Genomic DNA, 14,638 nt, shown 5'->3' with positions numbered 1-14,638 from the left:
TTAATGGTAGACTTTAAAAAACTGAATCTGCACCATCTATGGAAAGGGACTGTGACTAAATCACTACAAGCAAGCTAGATAGTAACCATATTTATTATATATATAAATAAAATAATACCCTGCTGTCTAGCTCTTTTCTAACAGTAATAGCCTTGCACCTTATTAATTACACTTACATGCTGTCTTTTCTCCAATAACCTTGAGGGTGTTAGTTTTATTTTATTTATTTTTAAAATGACCAAGCCTTAAAACCCTCTCTAACCTGCCTCCCATATGTCAAAAGGTTTGTTACTTAAGCTGTTTGTCCATGTACAATAATTGAACTAAATAAATATCATAAAAATTACTGCACCACTGCTACAAACCATGCGGAGATATGCTTCTGTGGTTACTTTTTTGGCCCCATCTCCCTAATACTATACATGATTTCATATAAATGACAACAGATATTCTAGAGAAGCTGGTTTGGACTAAGAGAAATTCTATACTACCCATGGGAATCAACACAAACCTAGTTACTCTGCTTTCACAACACTAGAGAATACTACTCGGTGTTGGTTTCATCCATGACTGTACAAGTCTCCAGTCCTCAATGGGTAGTTATCCTAGATAGATTAGAATGAGGGATTCCTTCCCCAAGTTCCCTTTGCATGCCTGTCTCAAGAAGGGGCTAAGAAGAGGTGTTGTCTTACTCATCCTGTATGCCACTATCTCCTCCCCCCTTTGAATACGTAGCAATGTGATATATTCAGGGAAGACGTAATTTCCTCTTTAAAGGTATTTTTTTTTATTGCCCTGGGCTTGCCATGCAGCCTGTCTCCATTTTTCTGGGTCTCTTCCTTTGTTCTCCTAGAATGAGGATGCATCTTGCCATTCTCCAGGCAAGATGTAGATGCATGGTTACTTTGTTATTTCTACTTTTTCTTTTCCTTAGAAGATAGCTCAGTGAAGCTAGTTAGCTCTGAGAACCTTTCCTATCCAGAATGGTTTTTTTTTTTTTTACTACAATAAACATATTATTTTTAGAATCTATGAAGTTGTGGATCTGCAATCCTGCTGAATGGAAGCTAATCCTTGCTCTCTTCACATAAGCTTCTGCTGGTTATGAACTGTGCTTCTGGCACTCTGCTATATTTTTTATGGAATCACCCCCAAGTGAGGGTTATTTTTGAGCCTAATAGCTCTTGATTCCTAACACTTGGTTTGTGCCCATTCTCTCTCATTGATTAGCAACGCTAAAACGCAACCCATGAAACTAAAATCCCATAGGACTGAAACACCAGTACCACATTTAAGCCCCATTGACTACAACTGTTCCTCTCTTTTATAGACATTTCTATCATTTGGCAGCCCGTTTGCAAACTACAACTACAGTACTTCCAGTCCAAAGTAGTTGAGGTAGTTGCATATACATTACTATATCGAGTTCTATAAATACATTGGAAGCAGCAGAAAGCAACAATTAGTATGGTCTCGTGTAAGTTTTTAATATTACTGCTTTTGCAGAACATTCAGTACTTGAAAATAAGTGGACAAATATGGTTGGCTGACACTTAGTATAATCAAAGAAAAGCAGCCAATCATAATTTTCCCCACTTAAAATTGTGTTAATTAAACTAGTGTGTTAGCAATCTAACCTTTGGGGCAAAACATTTACAATGATAGAAATTAACACTTTCATCTGGTGACCCTACGAATAGACCTATATTAACCTAAGTGGCTGTAGATAGCAACATTTTCATACATTGTGGTTTTCACACATTTGAATAAGATGAGGTATAACTCATCACTCAAGTCATAATGCATAAGTATTCATCAGTAATTCCAATGGTCACATGTCGCTGAATCTCTGGCCTCACATTATATACATTTAAAATACTCCAAGGGGGAGCTCTGGAGTTTGAAAATGGGGGAAAGGAGCATGCTGAATTCATTTGGGAACTTAAGCACATTGTTAGCACATCCTACAGTCCTAAAATGCAACAGGCCTAAAGATTTGCCAGCTATTTCTACTCTCACAACTAGAGGTACCAGAACAACAAGAGAAGGCTGGCTATATGCTGCACAGTATAAATTGTGTTTCTAATTACACCTCCCTTTTTTTTTTTTTTACAATACATCTCTTCTGACCTCTTCAGAGTTCTACGAATTTTCATCATAACCATATTATTGCCACTTGCAGAAAAATCATTCTTGTTTAAGACAAAGCATTATAACTATTATCACTGGGGGCCAAGTCCTCATGTTGACTCTTGTCATGAGATCTTAGATCAGGCATGGGCAAACTTTGGCCTCCAGGTGTTTTGGACTTCAACTCCCACAATTCCTAACAGCCAGTATGCTGGCTGGGATTTCTGGGAGTTGAAGTCCAAAATACCTAGAGGGCCAAAGTTTGCCATAGATGCATGGAACAACACAAAACAACACAACCGCTGCCAATATGTGTTACACTGCAACAGTGGAGGGAGAAAGGATGAACATAGTCCTCGGTGTAGCCTCCCCTTATTTCTCAGGTGTAAGGCTGAGACATGAAGAACTGGCAAAGGAATCAGAGGAATGAGGACAAGGTGTTCAGGTGTATTTGAAAAACCACATCCATGTCATTGATTCTTTTGGCATATGAGTGGGAATGATAGGGAATTGGGTTCATAAAGTTATGGTTTCCTCCTTGGGAGAAGTAGTGCTAGATGTTTCTTTTAGAGAATAATCATACAGTTTCAGAAAAAAAGTACTCTGTTCCCTAAAACTGAGGACAACAGGCTAGTGAATAAATTCCCTTCTTGGACAAGGGGCTTGAGTATCTTCCAGTCAAAACTAGACATTTCTGTTTGATGTTTTAGATTAATTTTAATTAGATTGATGTTGCCTTGGCTGCCCTGAGGGATGTCCTCTGCTGAAGTTCTCTTTGACCTCAGTATATCATCAAAATTACGATTATTGGGAAGCCTCATTTACAATTATTGTTGCAGCTTTAATGCGCACTCTAGGTAGTGCAGAGGAATTACTGCACTGTTCTGTGGCGCTTTTATAATGGGCTTCCACCAGACCTGATTTTATCCTGTGTTATTTACAAGCGAGGCAAAATGGTGTAGTGGTTTGCACACTGGGGGTAGGACTTTGGAGACCAGGATTCAAATCCCCGTTAGGCCATGAAACCCTCTGCGTGGCATTGGGTAAGTCACACTCTCTCGGTCTCAGAGGAAGGCAACGGCACCCTTCTCCCTTTTATGATCCCTGGTTGATGGGATCATAAAGCCTCATTAGTTGCACTGTCTTCCACTTCTTCAGTCCTATTCAAAATGTTGATGTTTCTCTTTAAAGTCCTATTGATGTTTGGAATCATATACCAGAATATTAACTTGCTCCATATATACCTGCCCTTGGAAAACCACCTCTAATTAGCCATCCTGAATGAAATTACAAGGGTGACTAAGACAGAGAGAAGCTACAAGTGATTTTTTTTTCAAATTAAAAAGTTTTAAATTAAGGCATATATAAATAAAAATATTTTATGCATACAACTTTGCCTTTTTGTTACTATTGTCTCAATAGGCAAAAGGTGAAAGTTAACAAAGTACAATAAACTGTCATTCTTGTCATGGAGAGTTTGAAAGAAGGAATAAAAGGACACATGTCTGTACCATGCAAGAGTAGCTAATGAAATGTGTAGTATTGCTGAACATATTTACTTTATCTTTTTGTGCATTTCACTTTTATTTAAACAAAATGCTTGGAATAAAAATGAAGAGAAGGAGAAAAATCTGCTGATCCATATTCTTAGCAACTCAGTCCCTTTTGGTGTTCAAAGATGAGCTGGTTACTTGGCATTTTTAGTATTGTTGGCATTTTTTTCAGCCCTTTTTTGTTGTGTTTCTTTGCAAAGCGCATGTTCCTCAAGAACATAGATCAACCCCTTTTAGAGATTCATATCTATTTGACCTGGGTTTCTTAATAACATTTCTGTGCCACTTGCGAGACTGATTGTGGGTGGTGTGGTTCTTGGACTTGGCCATGGCTTAAACCTCTGGTGCCAATACAGCTTGGAAGCAAAACCGGAAGAGATATTTACTTTATCTTAGTGACATCTTGCAAGTCTGTAAAATGTGATATCTGTCTGATAAGTTACTATTTATCTGTTACCTTCTCCTAGAAGGAAAAAATATGCATCTGGTCAACATTGTTACCAATATAAAATCATTAAAACTTAAGTAGTGTGGCTAGCTATCAAAATTTCTGCAGCAGTGACAAGGTCTTAAAAAATACTTGCTGCATGGTATAGTAAAGGGAAACAAACAACTGTGTTTCATGACAGTTTACTGTATCTCTAAACTATCTTCAAAAATACATTTCTTGGTTTTTATCACACACATATTATATTCAGAGGGTAGAACAGTTATTCTTCAGATCAAAAAAGACATTACAAAACAAAGCACTTAAGATTATTCAAACAATGACATGAAATACAAGTAAAATATTGCTGATATTTGAAATAACCTTGCTTTAGTTGTAATTCAAAAATAGTGACCAATGCCATTTTGGGCCAAAACAAAACAATTACATATTATGTTTCAAATGGAAAGCTTAAAAAAAGCAAAACATAAAAAAGGATTACAATAAAATATTTAGCAAACTGAGGTATGGTAGTGTTTGAGTGCTACACAGCAATCTCTGCCTATTTATTTCAAAATGGCAGCTCACAGACTGTTTGCCACTATCTTTATTCATACAACCTGTTAGTAGCATTATTATTCATTGGCCACAGTAAGATACATTCAAATATGCCAAAAAGAAGAGGAAGAAATCAGTTGCATGATCAGATATGAATGAGCATATCTGCCAACAAAGAAGGCAAATATTAAGTAAAATGCAAGCATACAACTTAGTATTCATATAATAAATACATTTTCAAGCATTTAACATTATCAATGTTTAAAAAGAATTTTAAATAATAAATGCAACTTTTTTTTACAGAAACTATATGATTTATTATACAGGCAAGTACATCTTCCCTTTGTTTACAAAGGCTGGTTACAGATAATGTGGAATGTTACAGTACCATCTTGCATAAAATTTTAGTACAACTTTGTACTTGAAAAAACTGGTGCAAAACACCTGCTTAATAAATCCAGATGAATCAAAGTTTCTTCTTAATTACATCATTAATACACACAACAACAAGCTGTACATAAGCCCACTTTTCAATCACCACTTCAAGTTACTGTACTTTAAAATGGATTCCACTCAGTCAGTCAAAGGCTTGCACTGTCGCTCACCCAGAAACATTTCAGATGCAAGCTTGAAGTGATACGAATCACAGAGTTCTTTCTGGTTAGTACAGTTTAAAGGCGGCCAACACTGCTTGCCAAGTGTAAGTCACATGAGATTTCCTTAAAGATGTCTCACATCAGAACAAAACTATCTTTTAATAGATGCATTTTTCTTCAAAAGAGTTTTTAAAAATTATTTGGTCAGGACTCTCCATTCTGTACCTTGGATGCTGGTGGGTGCATGAAATCCTTAAAAGGAACTAAAGCCTCTTTGAGTGCAGAGCAGACTTCTGAAGATGAGCAGGTGATACATTCTACTAATGTCGGGTACAAGGCAATAACTTGTGCCCACGTATTAGCATCAACTGTAACAAAATGTACAACATATATTATTTCTTTTGTTTGATTTCTTAAGTCACCCCTTCACATAGTAAAGTCATTCTCTATGGCTAGGGATTAACTAGATGTCATTTCATACCCAGACTTGGTTTGGTCAGAAGAGGATTAATCAAACTAGCAGCATTACAGGAAATAACTTTTGTGAATGGACAGGATGGTCAATCACTGGAATTTCTAAAGTATTTATCAATGCATGAACTAGTTTTGAAGGAAGATGACTTAGGGTTCCCTGTTCCACATGAGGCCATCATATATGTTTGTGTGAAGAAATAGTTCAAAGAGCTGAATTTGCTCTATGTGGGATTACACTGGTGGTCTCCCCAGAAACCTGATGAAAGTGAATTTCAGGGATGTGAGTCTCCACAATCTGCATGCGTATGTGCACAAATGTTGTATCAGAGAACATCATAACTCTCTAGTAACTAGATTCTGTAATGCCAATCAATACTATGGTTCTGACAATTGAAGAAGGCAGAGTCTGTGACTAATGAAGTCCTAAGGTGATCCTTTCACCTTGAGGAAGATAAAACACTGTTCATGTTATCAAAAAGTAACTGAATTTTGAGTGGTTATTTGTCACAGCAGTCTTCCAGGTCCCACTGTTAGTTGAACTGCCTTTTCCAAGATAATTAAGAGAGTGTACAAAAGCTGCATTCAGTAGTAGTGGAGGCATGGGGTTCCTTACTGCTCTGCAAACGGTGAGGCTGGTGAATGGTGTATAGCTTCCAGGATAGTTATTTCGCCCTGCCAGCCTCTCAGCAACAGTGAACATATAAGAGTCAAGATATTTCCCTCCATGTACCTTAGATAGGGGCGTTGAATCTCCCACTCTCTCTCAATTACAGGTGAGATGTGGAAGCCTACTACCCATTGAAATGTCCAGCTACCAAATGCAAGAGCCATAACATACAAAGAAGTTGTTTTGTGAAAAAAATCTTACCAAAAAGCGTCTTAAAATTTGTATTACAAAAGCCATACTAGAATAACATTTTATTCCATAGAAACATACATATAGATGTATTTTAGGCCAAGTAATACATAGAATGTATGGTACTATAATAGACTGTCATACATGGTAATGTACTACATGTACAGCTATTATATGTGTTTTACTTACCATTTTCTGGTTGAGTCTTTTTAAGAGAATCTATGAGGGTACTAACAGCTTTCAACACAAATATTATTTCTGTTACTTGTTGCCTATGAAGAATGGAACAAAATAGGGTGTGAATTGATGGCTTTACAAATCTATCAGCTTTTTGCACAGCTTTCACAACCATACATAGAAATTGGAAATATGATGACATGGATAATTCTAATTTTAGCATATAATTAGTTCCTACATAACTGCTCTTTGAAATCCCAGCCTTCTTTTGATTCCTTGACTACAGTCTCTATTCTGATTAATGACCAAGCCAAGGTATAGAAAACCTCAGACTATTTCAAGGTCTTAATCCTCTATTTAAATTTTTACATAAGACACCTATGGTCATTATTTTTGTATTCTTAATGTTCAATGGTAAACCTGCCTTTGCACTTTCTTCCTTGATTTTCTTCAATAAATTGTTCCAAGTTTTTGCTATTTATTGCTACCATTATGGTGCCATATGCATACAGACAGTCCCCAAGGTACAAACACCTGACTTACAAACAACTCATAGTTAAGAATGGGGGTGACACAACAGGAAGTGAGAGAAATCTACCCCTAAGAAGGGAAATTCACTCCTGAAAACATTATTATGAGGAAAAGGTGTCTGCACTGAAGCTTCCTCACCATTTCCCCCCCTATAACATGCCAATGAGGTGAAATCTTCTGAATTGTGACACAGACAGCAAAACAAACACCATAGGGGAGTTAATGCTTCTCTGTGCAATCCAAGAATAAACCTACAGAATCTATCTTGTTCATAACTTAGGGACTGCCTATATTGTAAATTTTAGATATGATTTCTAGAACTTCATGCCTCCTTCCTCTGAGTAATCTTGCCAATTAGAAACCATTCAATTTCTCATAATTCCGTCCATACTGAAGCATAGGTTACACATCAGGACAATAAAATGCTGTGGCACACTGATTTCTTTAAAAGCAAATCACAGTTTTTCATGATCTACACAATCAAAACCTTTGCTATAATCTATAACGCACAGGCTGTTTTTCTTCTGAGATAATTTGGTGTGCTCCATTAGACAATATTTGATCAACTTCTGCCTAAACACAAAACATGATCTTTCAGTATCTTCTTCTGTTTCAATAATTGGAGCATAAACTTGGATGATGGTTTGAATGATGGTTTTCCCATGTTGCATAGATATGATAAGACTTTGAATTATATCCTGTGACTATTTTTGCTACACCTCCCATTACTATTAATGCCACACATCTCTTCTTAGAGTGTAATTCCTCATTAAAAAACTATGTAACTGTCTGACTCAAAATGTCCAATTTAGTGAACTCATTCTCTGTTCTTGTTGTACTATGTCTAGCTTCTCCTGATTCATGCTTCCCACATTTCATATTTCCGTAATATTTTTTGCTCAATTTCAATCTTTCCTTTCACCTCTGAACTTGTTAACAGCTAAATAACCGTTCAGCTTGATTCCAGTTGGGTCATTAGCCACAATGCTGCTAGAGCTGTCCTCTGCTGTACCCAAGTGGCTTGTTCAATGCCTTCTGACTTCGAAGGCTCAGCTTCTAGCAATATCTCTTGTTTATTTTAGATTGTCTCATCATAGGGATTTCACGGTGAAAGATATTTTAAAAGGTGTTAATTGTGCCCTATTTTGCGAAGTTGTAACTTGTTAGTTATGATGCAATTTTCATTGTTTATGAGATATCCTCCATCAGTATCTCATTCCACTACTGCTGCTCAGCAGCTGTTTGGCATATTCAATCTGACTCCCTGACAAGGGAGACCCTACTAACAGCACTGCTGCCATTTGCAGTGGGGTTCCTTTTGACTCATAGGAACATCATTGCAGAAGGATAGTCTATTGAATTAGGTAATACAAATGATCAGTGCATATCCAATAATTCTTTTCAAGGCACAAATTGAAAACAAGGTATCTGCAAAACTGGCGCACGCACCGTGGAAGGGGACATTTGCCACTCAGCCTTTCATCTTCTATGTAACGATACAGTACATCTTGAGATCGTTTTAAGAGAACGGAAAGCGCCATTCGTGAAATGTAGCCTTCTTGAGGAGTGGTTACTTTATTACTGAATGAAAACTGAAGCAATGTTTCGAAACACATTTTGGAAAATTCCTCTCGCATACGAATATCTATTTCTGCCTCTGAAATAAATAAATAACAGCATTTAACATCCTTATCCTAATATTTCACTTTTAAAAGAACTATTGGGAAGAGCAGCCAAGCATTCAAGGAAAAGTAATGATTACAAAAGCAATGTTTCTTAAAGACAGTACAGAAATATATTTAAATTGGAAAAATGGCCAATATTTTCATCAGCTATATATAAGTTAAGTATATGAATCTTTCCTGGCCTCACTTCCCCCCAAAACTGACAGAAACACATCTGCCCATGCTCCTGTTGTTGGTAGAGTGAAGCTCTTGGTCCTCATGGAGCCTGGCAAAGAAGGCTGTGTTTTGGGATTATGATAGTGGCAATATTGTCACATTCATGACTATTCATAAATAAGAGAACAGTTGCGGATGAGTAAATCTATGTAACTGTTCAGTATGCTTAGCAAAATAGCTGACAGAGCAGTGTTTGTCACCTTCCTAATGTCGCAATCGTTTAACACAGTTCCTTATGTTGTGGTGACCCCAACCATAAAAGTATTTTCATTGCTACTTCATAACTGTAATTTCACTACTGTTATGAACTGTAATGTAAATATCTGATATGCAGGATGTATTTTCATTCACTGGACCAAATTTGGCACAAATACCTGATATGCCCAAATTTGAAGACAGGTGGGGTTGGGGGGGAGGGGGTTGATTTTGTCATTTGGGAGTTGCAAGTTGCTGGGATTTAGTTAACCTACAATCAAAGAGCATTCTGAACACCAATGATGGAATTGAACCAAACTTGGCACACTGAATTCCCATGACTAACAGAAAATACTGGAAGGGTTTGGTGGGCACTGACCTTGAGTTTTGGAGTTGTAGTTCACCTACATCCAGAGAGCACCATGGACTCAAACAATAATAGATCTGGACCAAATTGGAACAAATACTTAATATGCCCAAATGTGAAGAGTTTGGGGAAAATAGATCTTGACATTTAGGAGTTGTAGTTGCTGGGATTTATAGTTCACTTACAATCAAAGAGCATACTGAATCTCACTTAGGACAGAATTGGGCCAAACATTCCACACAGAACCCCCATGCCTTGAAGAGACTCACTGCCGTGAGCCTCCCAGCCTCGCACGCTCTCCCTCGCCCACACATTTGCACCATGCTGCCATGCACCGAGCACGCCTGCTCTCCCCTCCACACTTGTAGTCTCAGAAACAGCCCTCCCCTTGGATGAGATATCAGCTGAAAGGCCAGCCAATCACAGTGGAGGGCTTTTGGTGTGAGGATTCGCTGTCTGTTTCCAAAAAGGAAGAGGACAGGTGGAGAGATCTTCAGCCTTCTCTGCCAAAGCGGTTCCTAAGATCATCATAAATATATGTTTTCTGGTGGTCCTTGATGACCCCTCTGAAACCCTATCACAACCCCACCAGGGGTCCCAACCCCCAGGTTGAGAAACACTGTAATAGAGAATACTGCACATTCCAGCCGTACAAGACAGTTGTTTTAAAATATTGGCTGGAGTTCTGCACCAGTCCAAAGCAAATTAGCCATGCAACAGAGCTTCTGAAATCAATGAGTTAAGTTAACTATAATTAACTCCTATCCTGATGATTTTAGTAAGATTTAACCATGGCTAACTTTCCCTGAACAACTGACTGTTATCATCTTCAGAAAAGAGAATGATAAAACAAAAGGGACCACAATTGGTTTAGTTAAAACTATATTCATAATGGCATATGCTTGCCAATTTAAAGAATTAAATTCACAGATGATACTTCAAACTACAGAGTTATTCAGAATCCTGTTGAACAGTGAGTGCATATCAGGTTTATAGCTCTGGGGTACTCAAGAGGCAATTTTATCCGACATCCCAATCCATAGGGGATTTGTCATTTAGGTTTCTTTCTGCTATGTATACGCATTACATTTTCAAATGCTTATGTCTTCATTATATATTTGCTGCCCCTGGCACTTAATATCCTAACATTTACTGTAGGAAGATTACCTCTCTATGATTCTTAACTACAGTGTATCATTTAATTAACATACCTGTAAATGAAGAAGACTGTGAATGTATGGAGCCTCTATTGAGCATAGTCATAATCTGACCAACAAACTCCTTAGGAATAAAATTAGCATATGGAAGTATTTCTGTGCTGATGAGCTGTACCACCTAAAATAGATAAATGTATACAGAATTCAGAAAATTCAGACATATCCATAATATTTAGGTATTTTTATAAAGTTAGATTAAAGTTACTAAGGGCCAATGCCAGTAAAATGTTCATATACTTATACTTATAGGAACAAGCTATTTCACTAGAAGCCAATGCCTGTCCTGTCAGTGTATAATGGCATTGAATGTTTGCAGTATATGTGGTTTGTGATCCGCCCTTAATACCCTTTGGGGTGAGGAGGAATATAAATATTGCAAACAAACAAACAAATAAATGGCTGCTCAAATTTAAGATTTGTTGCTGTGTTTTCATTCAAGTATGGACTACTTTACATCAATGACTTCATCAAGACTCATGAAGAGTTTTTTGATGCAAGATTTTGTGAGATATTATCTAGGGAATGTGTTCTGTTTGAAAATAGATGTTATGCAAACCGGGTACAAAGAGTACGATGCATTATTAATTCTGCACTGATGCACATACTTAACAGTCACAATGATTATTTATATTATTTATCAATAAACATTGAATTACTTGGGAATACTATATTATTCATAATAAATAATTATGTTCTGATTGACTGATATGATTATGGATCATTATGCTAACAAATCTTTGCAGACGCTTGATAGGAAAAGCATACTCACTTCAACATCAATGCTTTCATTTCTTTGAAATTCTTGGATAGAAAGATTATCTGGAGGTGAACTGAAAAAAAGAAGAACCCAATATAAACATAGAAAGGATAATTTGAAGAGTCACTGAGGGACACAATGGTTGGATATATATATCTATATCATGGCAGTCTGGAAATCAACTGAAATGTGGCTTGTTGATGGTGAGCCAACATGCAAGCTCTATCCTGACTGCAGCAAAAATGGCAAAACAAACACATTTACTGTGACATCTCAAATAAAAATACAATTTTCTGGGTAGTTCTCAGAAAAAACAAACAATTTTTTATCATAAAATAGAACATTTTAATGGGAGAACAAACTAGAAGAACATTAGCTGCTGTTGTTTCAGACATCATGTAAAACAAACTATGTACTGAAAGGTCAGCAATTGAGAAGGCTGGAAATAACGTTGCTTTCCCATTATAAGAAAATTCATTTTGAAGTCTTGACTTACTGTAATGTGCAAAAGAGCTCAGAGTACTCCCATTGGCCCAATATTGAAATTCCCAGTGTATAATTCATACTTTTAGATTACCAAATGTTTTTATAGCCCCTGCAAGTAGTTAATATAACTTAGTTTACAAATAAGACATGGGGCTTAGATTCTAGAAATGTCCAGATCATAGAGTGAACCACACAGTTAAAATAAATAAGAAAGAGACACACTAAACAAAGTCATTTATAACTGAAACATCTTTTCATACTTCCCGGTTTGATTTTAAGCTTACCCCCTCCAAATCTACTAAACTAGTTATTTCCAGTGCAGATTTCTGTTGTACTTATACAAGGAGAAGCACATATCTGTATGCCAATTGATATAGCCTAATTGAGTACTATTATTATGGAGGGTTTCTTTTCCCTCTTGACACAAATATTCAGCTGTTCAAAGTTTGCAGAGAGCCTTCAGATGTTTTCTGAAAGGTCAAGTACAGAGTTTCTCCTAACATAACAATTTAGATAAAGACCATGAACTACCTATTATCCTAAAGGTACTTATTAAATTTTTGTGAGCTTGCAGAAACAGTGGAATAATTGGTTAAAAGATATAAAAGAAATACTACCACCTAAATGCTGCTTGTTGGAGTTTCATTATACAAACACTCTGCTACTCTTGTATTCAATGGGCATAGTACATATGTTTGCAACAGCAGTTTCAGATGATTGTTCTGAAAACTTCAAGTGCCCATATTCAGAAAAAACAAGCTTGTTAGAAATAGGTAGAAATAATTGATTTTTATGGTCACTACACACTTAGTAATAATCTGACTGAACATACTTTTGACTTCATGCCATGATGAGTGAGTCAACAAAACCCAGAAATCAGACTTTTTGGCCTTTATGTTTTATAGTGCTACTCAAACTAAAATCACATCAGGGCTACTCAAAATATTAGGATCCACTGTATGAGGGAATATAATTGTGTTAAACTAACCTTATTTGTTGATAATATATTCACCAGCTCACTAAAGATATATCAATAAAATTATTCATCAGTCTTCTAAGGGATATCAGTGTAATGTACACTGATACGAGCCTGAATGTTTCTCCATGTTACAAACAGCAACAACATGACTTTTGTTCTTGCTGTTACGTGCTGCAATTCAAATCTGGCTTGTGGTGACCCTACCATAAGGGTTTCTTGAAAATATTTATACAGAGTTGGTTTCTCACCGTCTTTCTCCAAGGCTGAGGGACTGTGATTAGTTCAAGATCACTAATTGAGTATCCACATTTGAACAAGGATTCAAATCTGGTCCTCCAAGTGTTGCAGTCCAACACTCAAAACCACTACATCATGTTGTCTAAGCTAAGACACACCACTAAATATAAAAATTTGCTTCTCTGTTTATGTAGTATTTTTCTAGTCATGGAATCATCTAATTCCTTTCTAAATCTTGAGAATGAAACAAGAATTAATAAATCAAGACTTAGTGATCTAACAAGCTTTTTATCTTTAGATATTTTTATCTGAACAATATATAGAACACTGTAAAAGCGTTCAAATATAAGGTCTGAAAACAAATAACAAAATTAAATGTGTACTTTAAAAAATTCTATTTGTATTCCTCCAAAATATGAAATTGAACTTTACCTTTTTGTAAATAAAAAGTTTTCAAAAGTGTTGGCCAACTCTGGCCACATACTATCAAATTTTCCAGAGGAAGCATGCTGTCTTGCAACCGGAAGCCCAATGGATAGAACTTTTAGAAGAGAAGAAACAGCCAGTTTCCATGTACTTTCTGAAGGGCAAGCATATTTCAGACTAAGTGGCATCCTCAAGGTCTGTAAAAATAATAATGCTTATGTAAGCCAACCTGTGAGAGAATCACATGGCAAAAAATATGGGTAGGTTACCAAGTCCTCCAAACTGCTTTATAATTTTGAAAAGTTAAATCCTACTCAAGTGTTAGTTAAAAAGACAACTGGAGGAAGAACATGAATGAAAGCAAATAAGTAATCCCTGGGAACATAAAACCACCACTTAGTTTTTGCACTATTAAATGCAATCATTACAGGGTGATAGAACTAGGAAAAGTTATTGTTTTGGAGTATGGATCCCCAGACCAAGGCTGTGGCCGTGATGCAACCTCCAAGGTCATTTAACTGGCCCCATCCTAAACTTTAGACTTAGAGTTGCCCTAAGTCTGAAATGACTTGAAGGAACACAACAACAATTCTAATTAACTTGACTATCTCATCAATCAAAAGTAGGTACACATGTATCTTTGAAATATTGGTAAGTTTAGGTCGGTTAACATTGTTCTTCATTTTAAATATTGTATTGTTCTTTCATTTTTTTGCACTACCTTTGCAGTGTGCATAGGAATTCATTCATGTTTTTTTCGAACTATAGTCC

The 14,638-nt window shown here is 36.5% G+C and overlaps 1 protein-coding gene across 2 annotated transcripts in view; it reads right to left on the bottom strand.

Moving 5' to 3' along the window:
- Positions 1–3,911: 3,911 nt before the first annotated feature.
- The window catches only part of MON2 (MON2 homolog, regulator of endosome-to-Golgi trafficking), a 68,640-nt gene continuing 57,913 nt past the window's right edge, over positions 3,912–14,638 (bottom strand). For both annotated transcript variants that reach the window (XM_060777539.2, XM_060777540.2), the window contains 6 exons: positions 13,874–14,064; positions 11,752–11,812; positions 10,977–11,100; positions 8,752–8,959; positions 6,784–6,866; positions 3,912–5,632 (listed from right to left, as the gene is read on the bottom strand). In XM_060777539.2, coding sequence (XP_060633522.2) covers positions 5,469–5,632; positions 6,784–6,866; positions 8,752–8,959; positions 10,977–11,100; positions 11,752–11,812; positions 13,874–14,064 — 831 coding nt within the window. In that variant the 3' untranslated portion in view covers positions 3,912–5,468. The remainder of the gene's footprint in view (positions 5,633–6,783; positions 6,867–8,751; positions 8,960–10,976; positions 11,101–11,751; positions 11,813–13,873; positions 14,065–14,638) is intronic.

This window comes from Anolis sagrei, chromosome 5, assembly GCF_037176765.1.
Source record: "Anolis sagrei isolate rAnoSag1 chromosome 5, rAnoSag1.mat, whole genome shotgun sequence".
Taxonomy (NCBI): Eukaryota; Metazoa; Chordata; class Lepidosauria; order Squamata; family Dactyloidae; genus Anolis; species Anolis sagrei.
The sequence above is the reverse complement of the archived record's forward strand: the minus strand, read 5'-3'. Positions and strand labels throughout refer to the sequence as shown.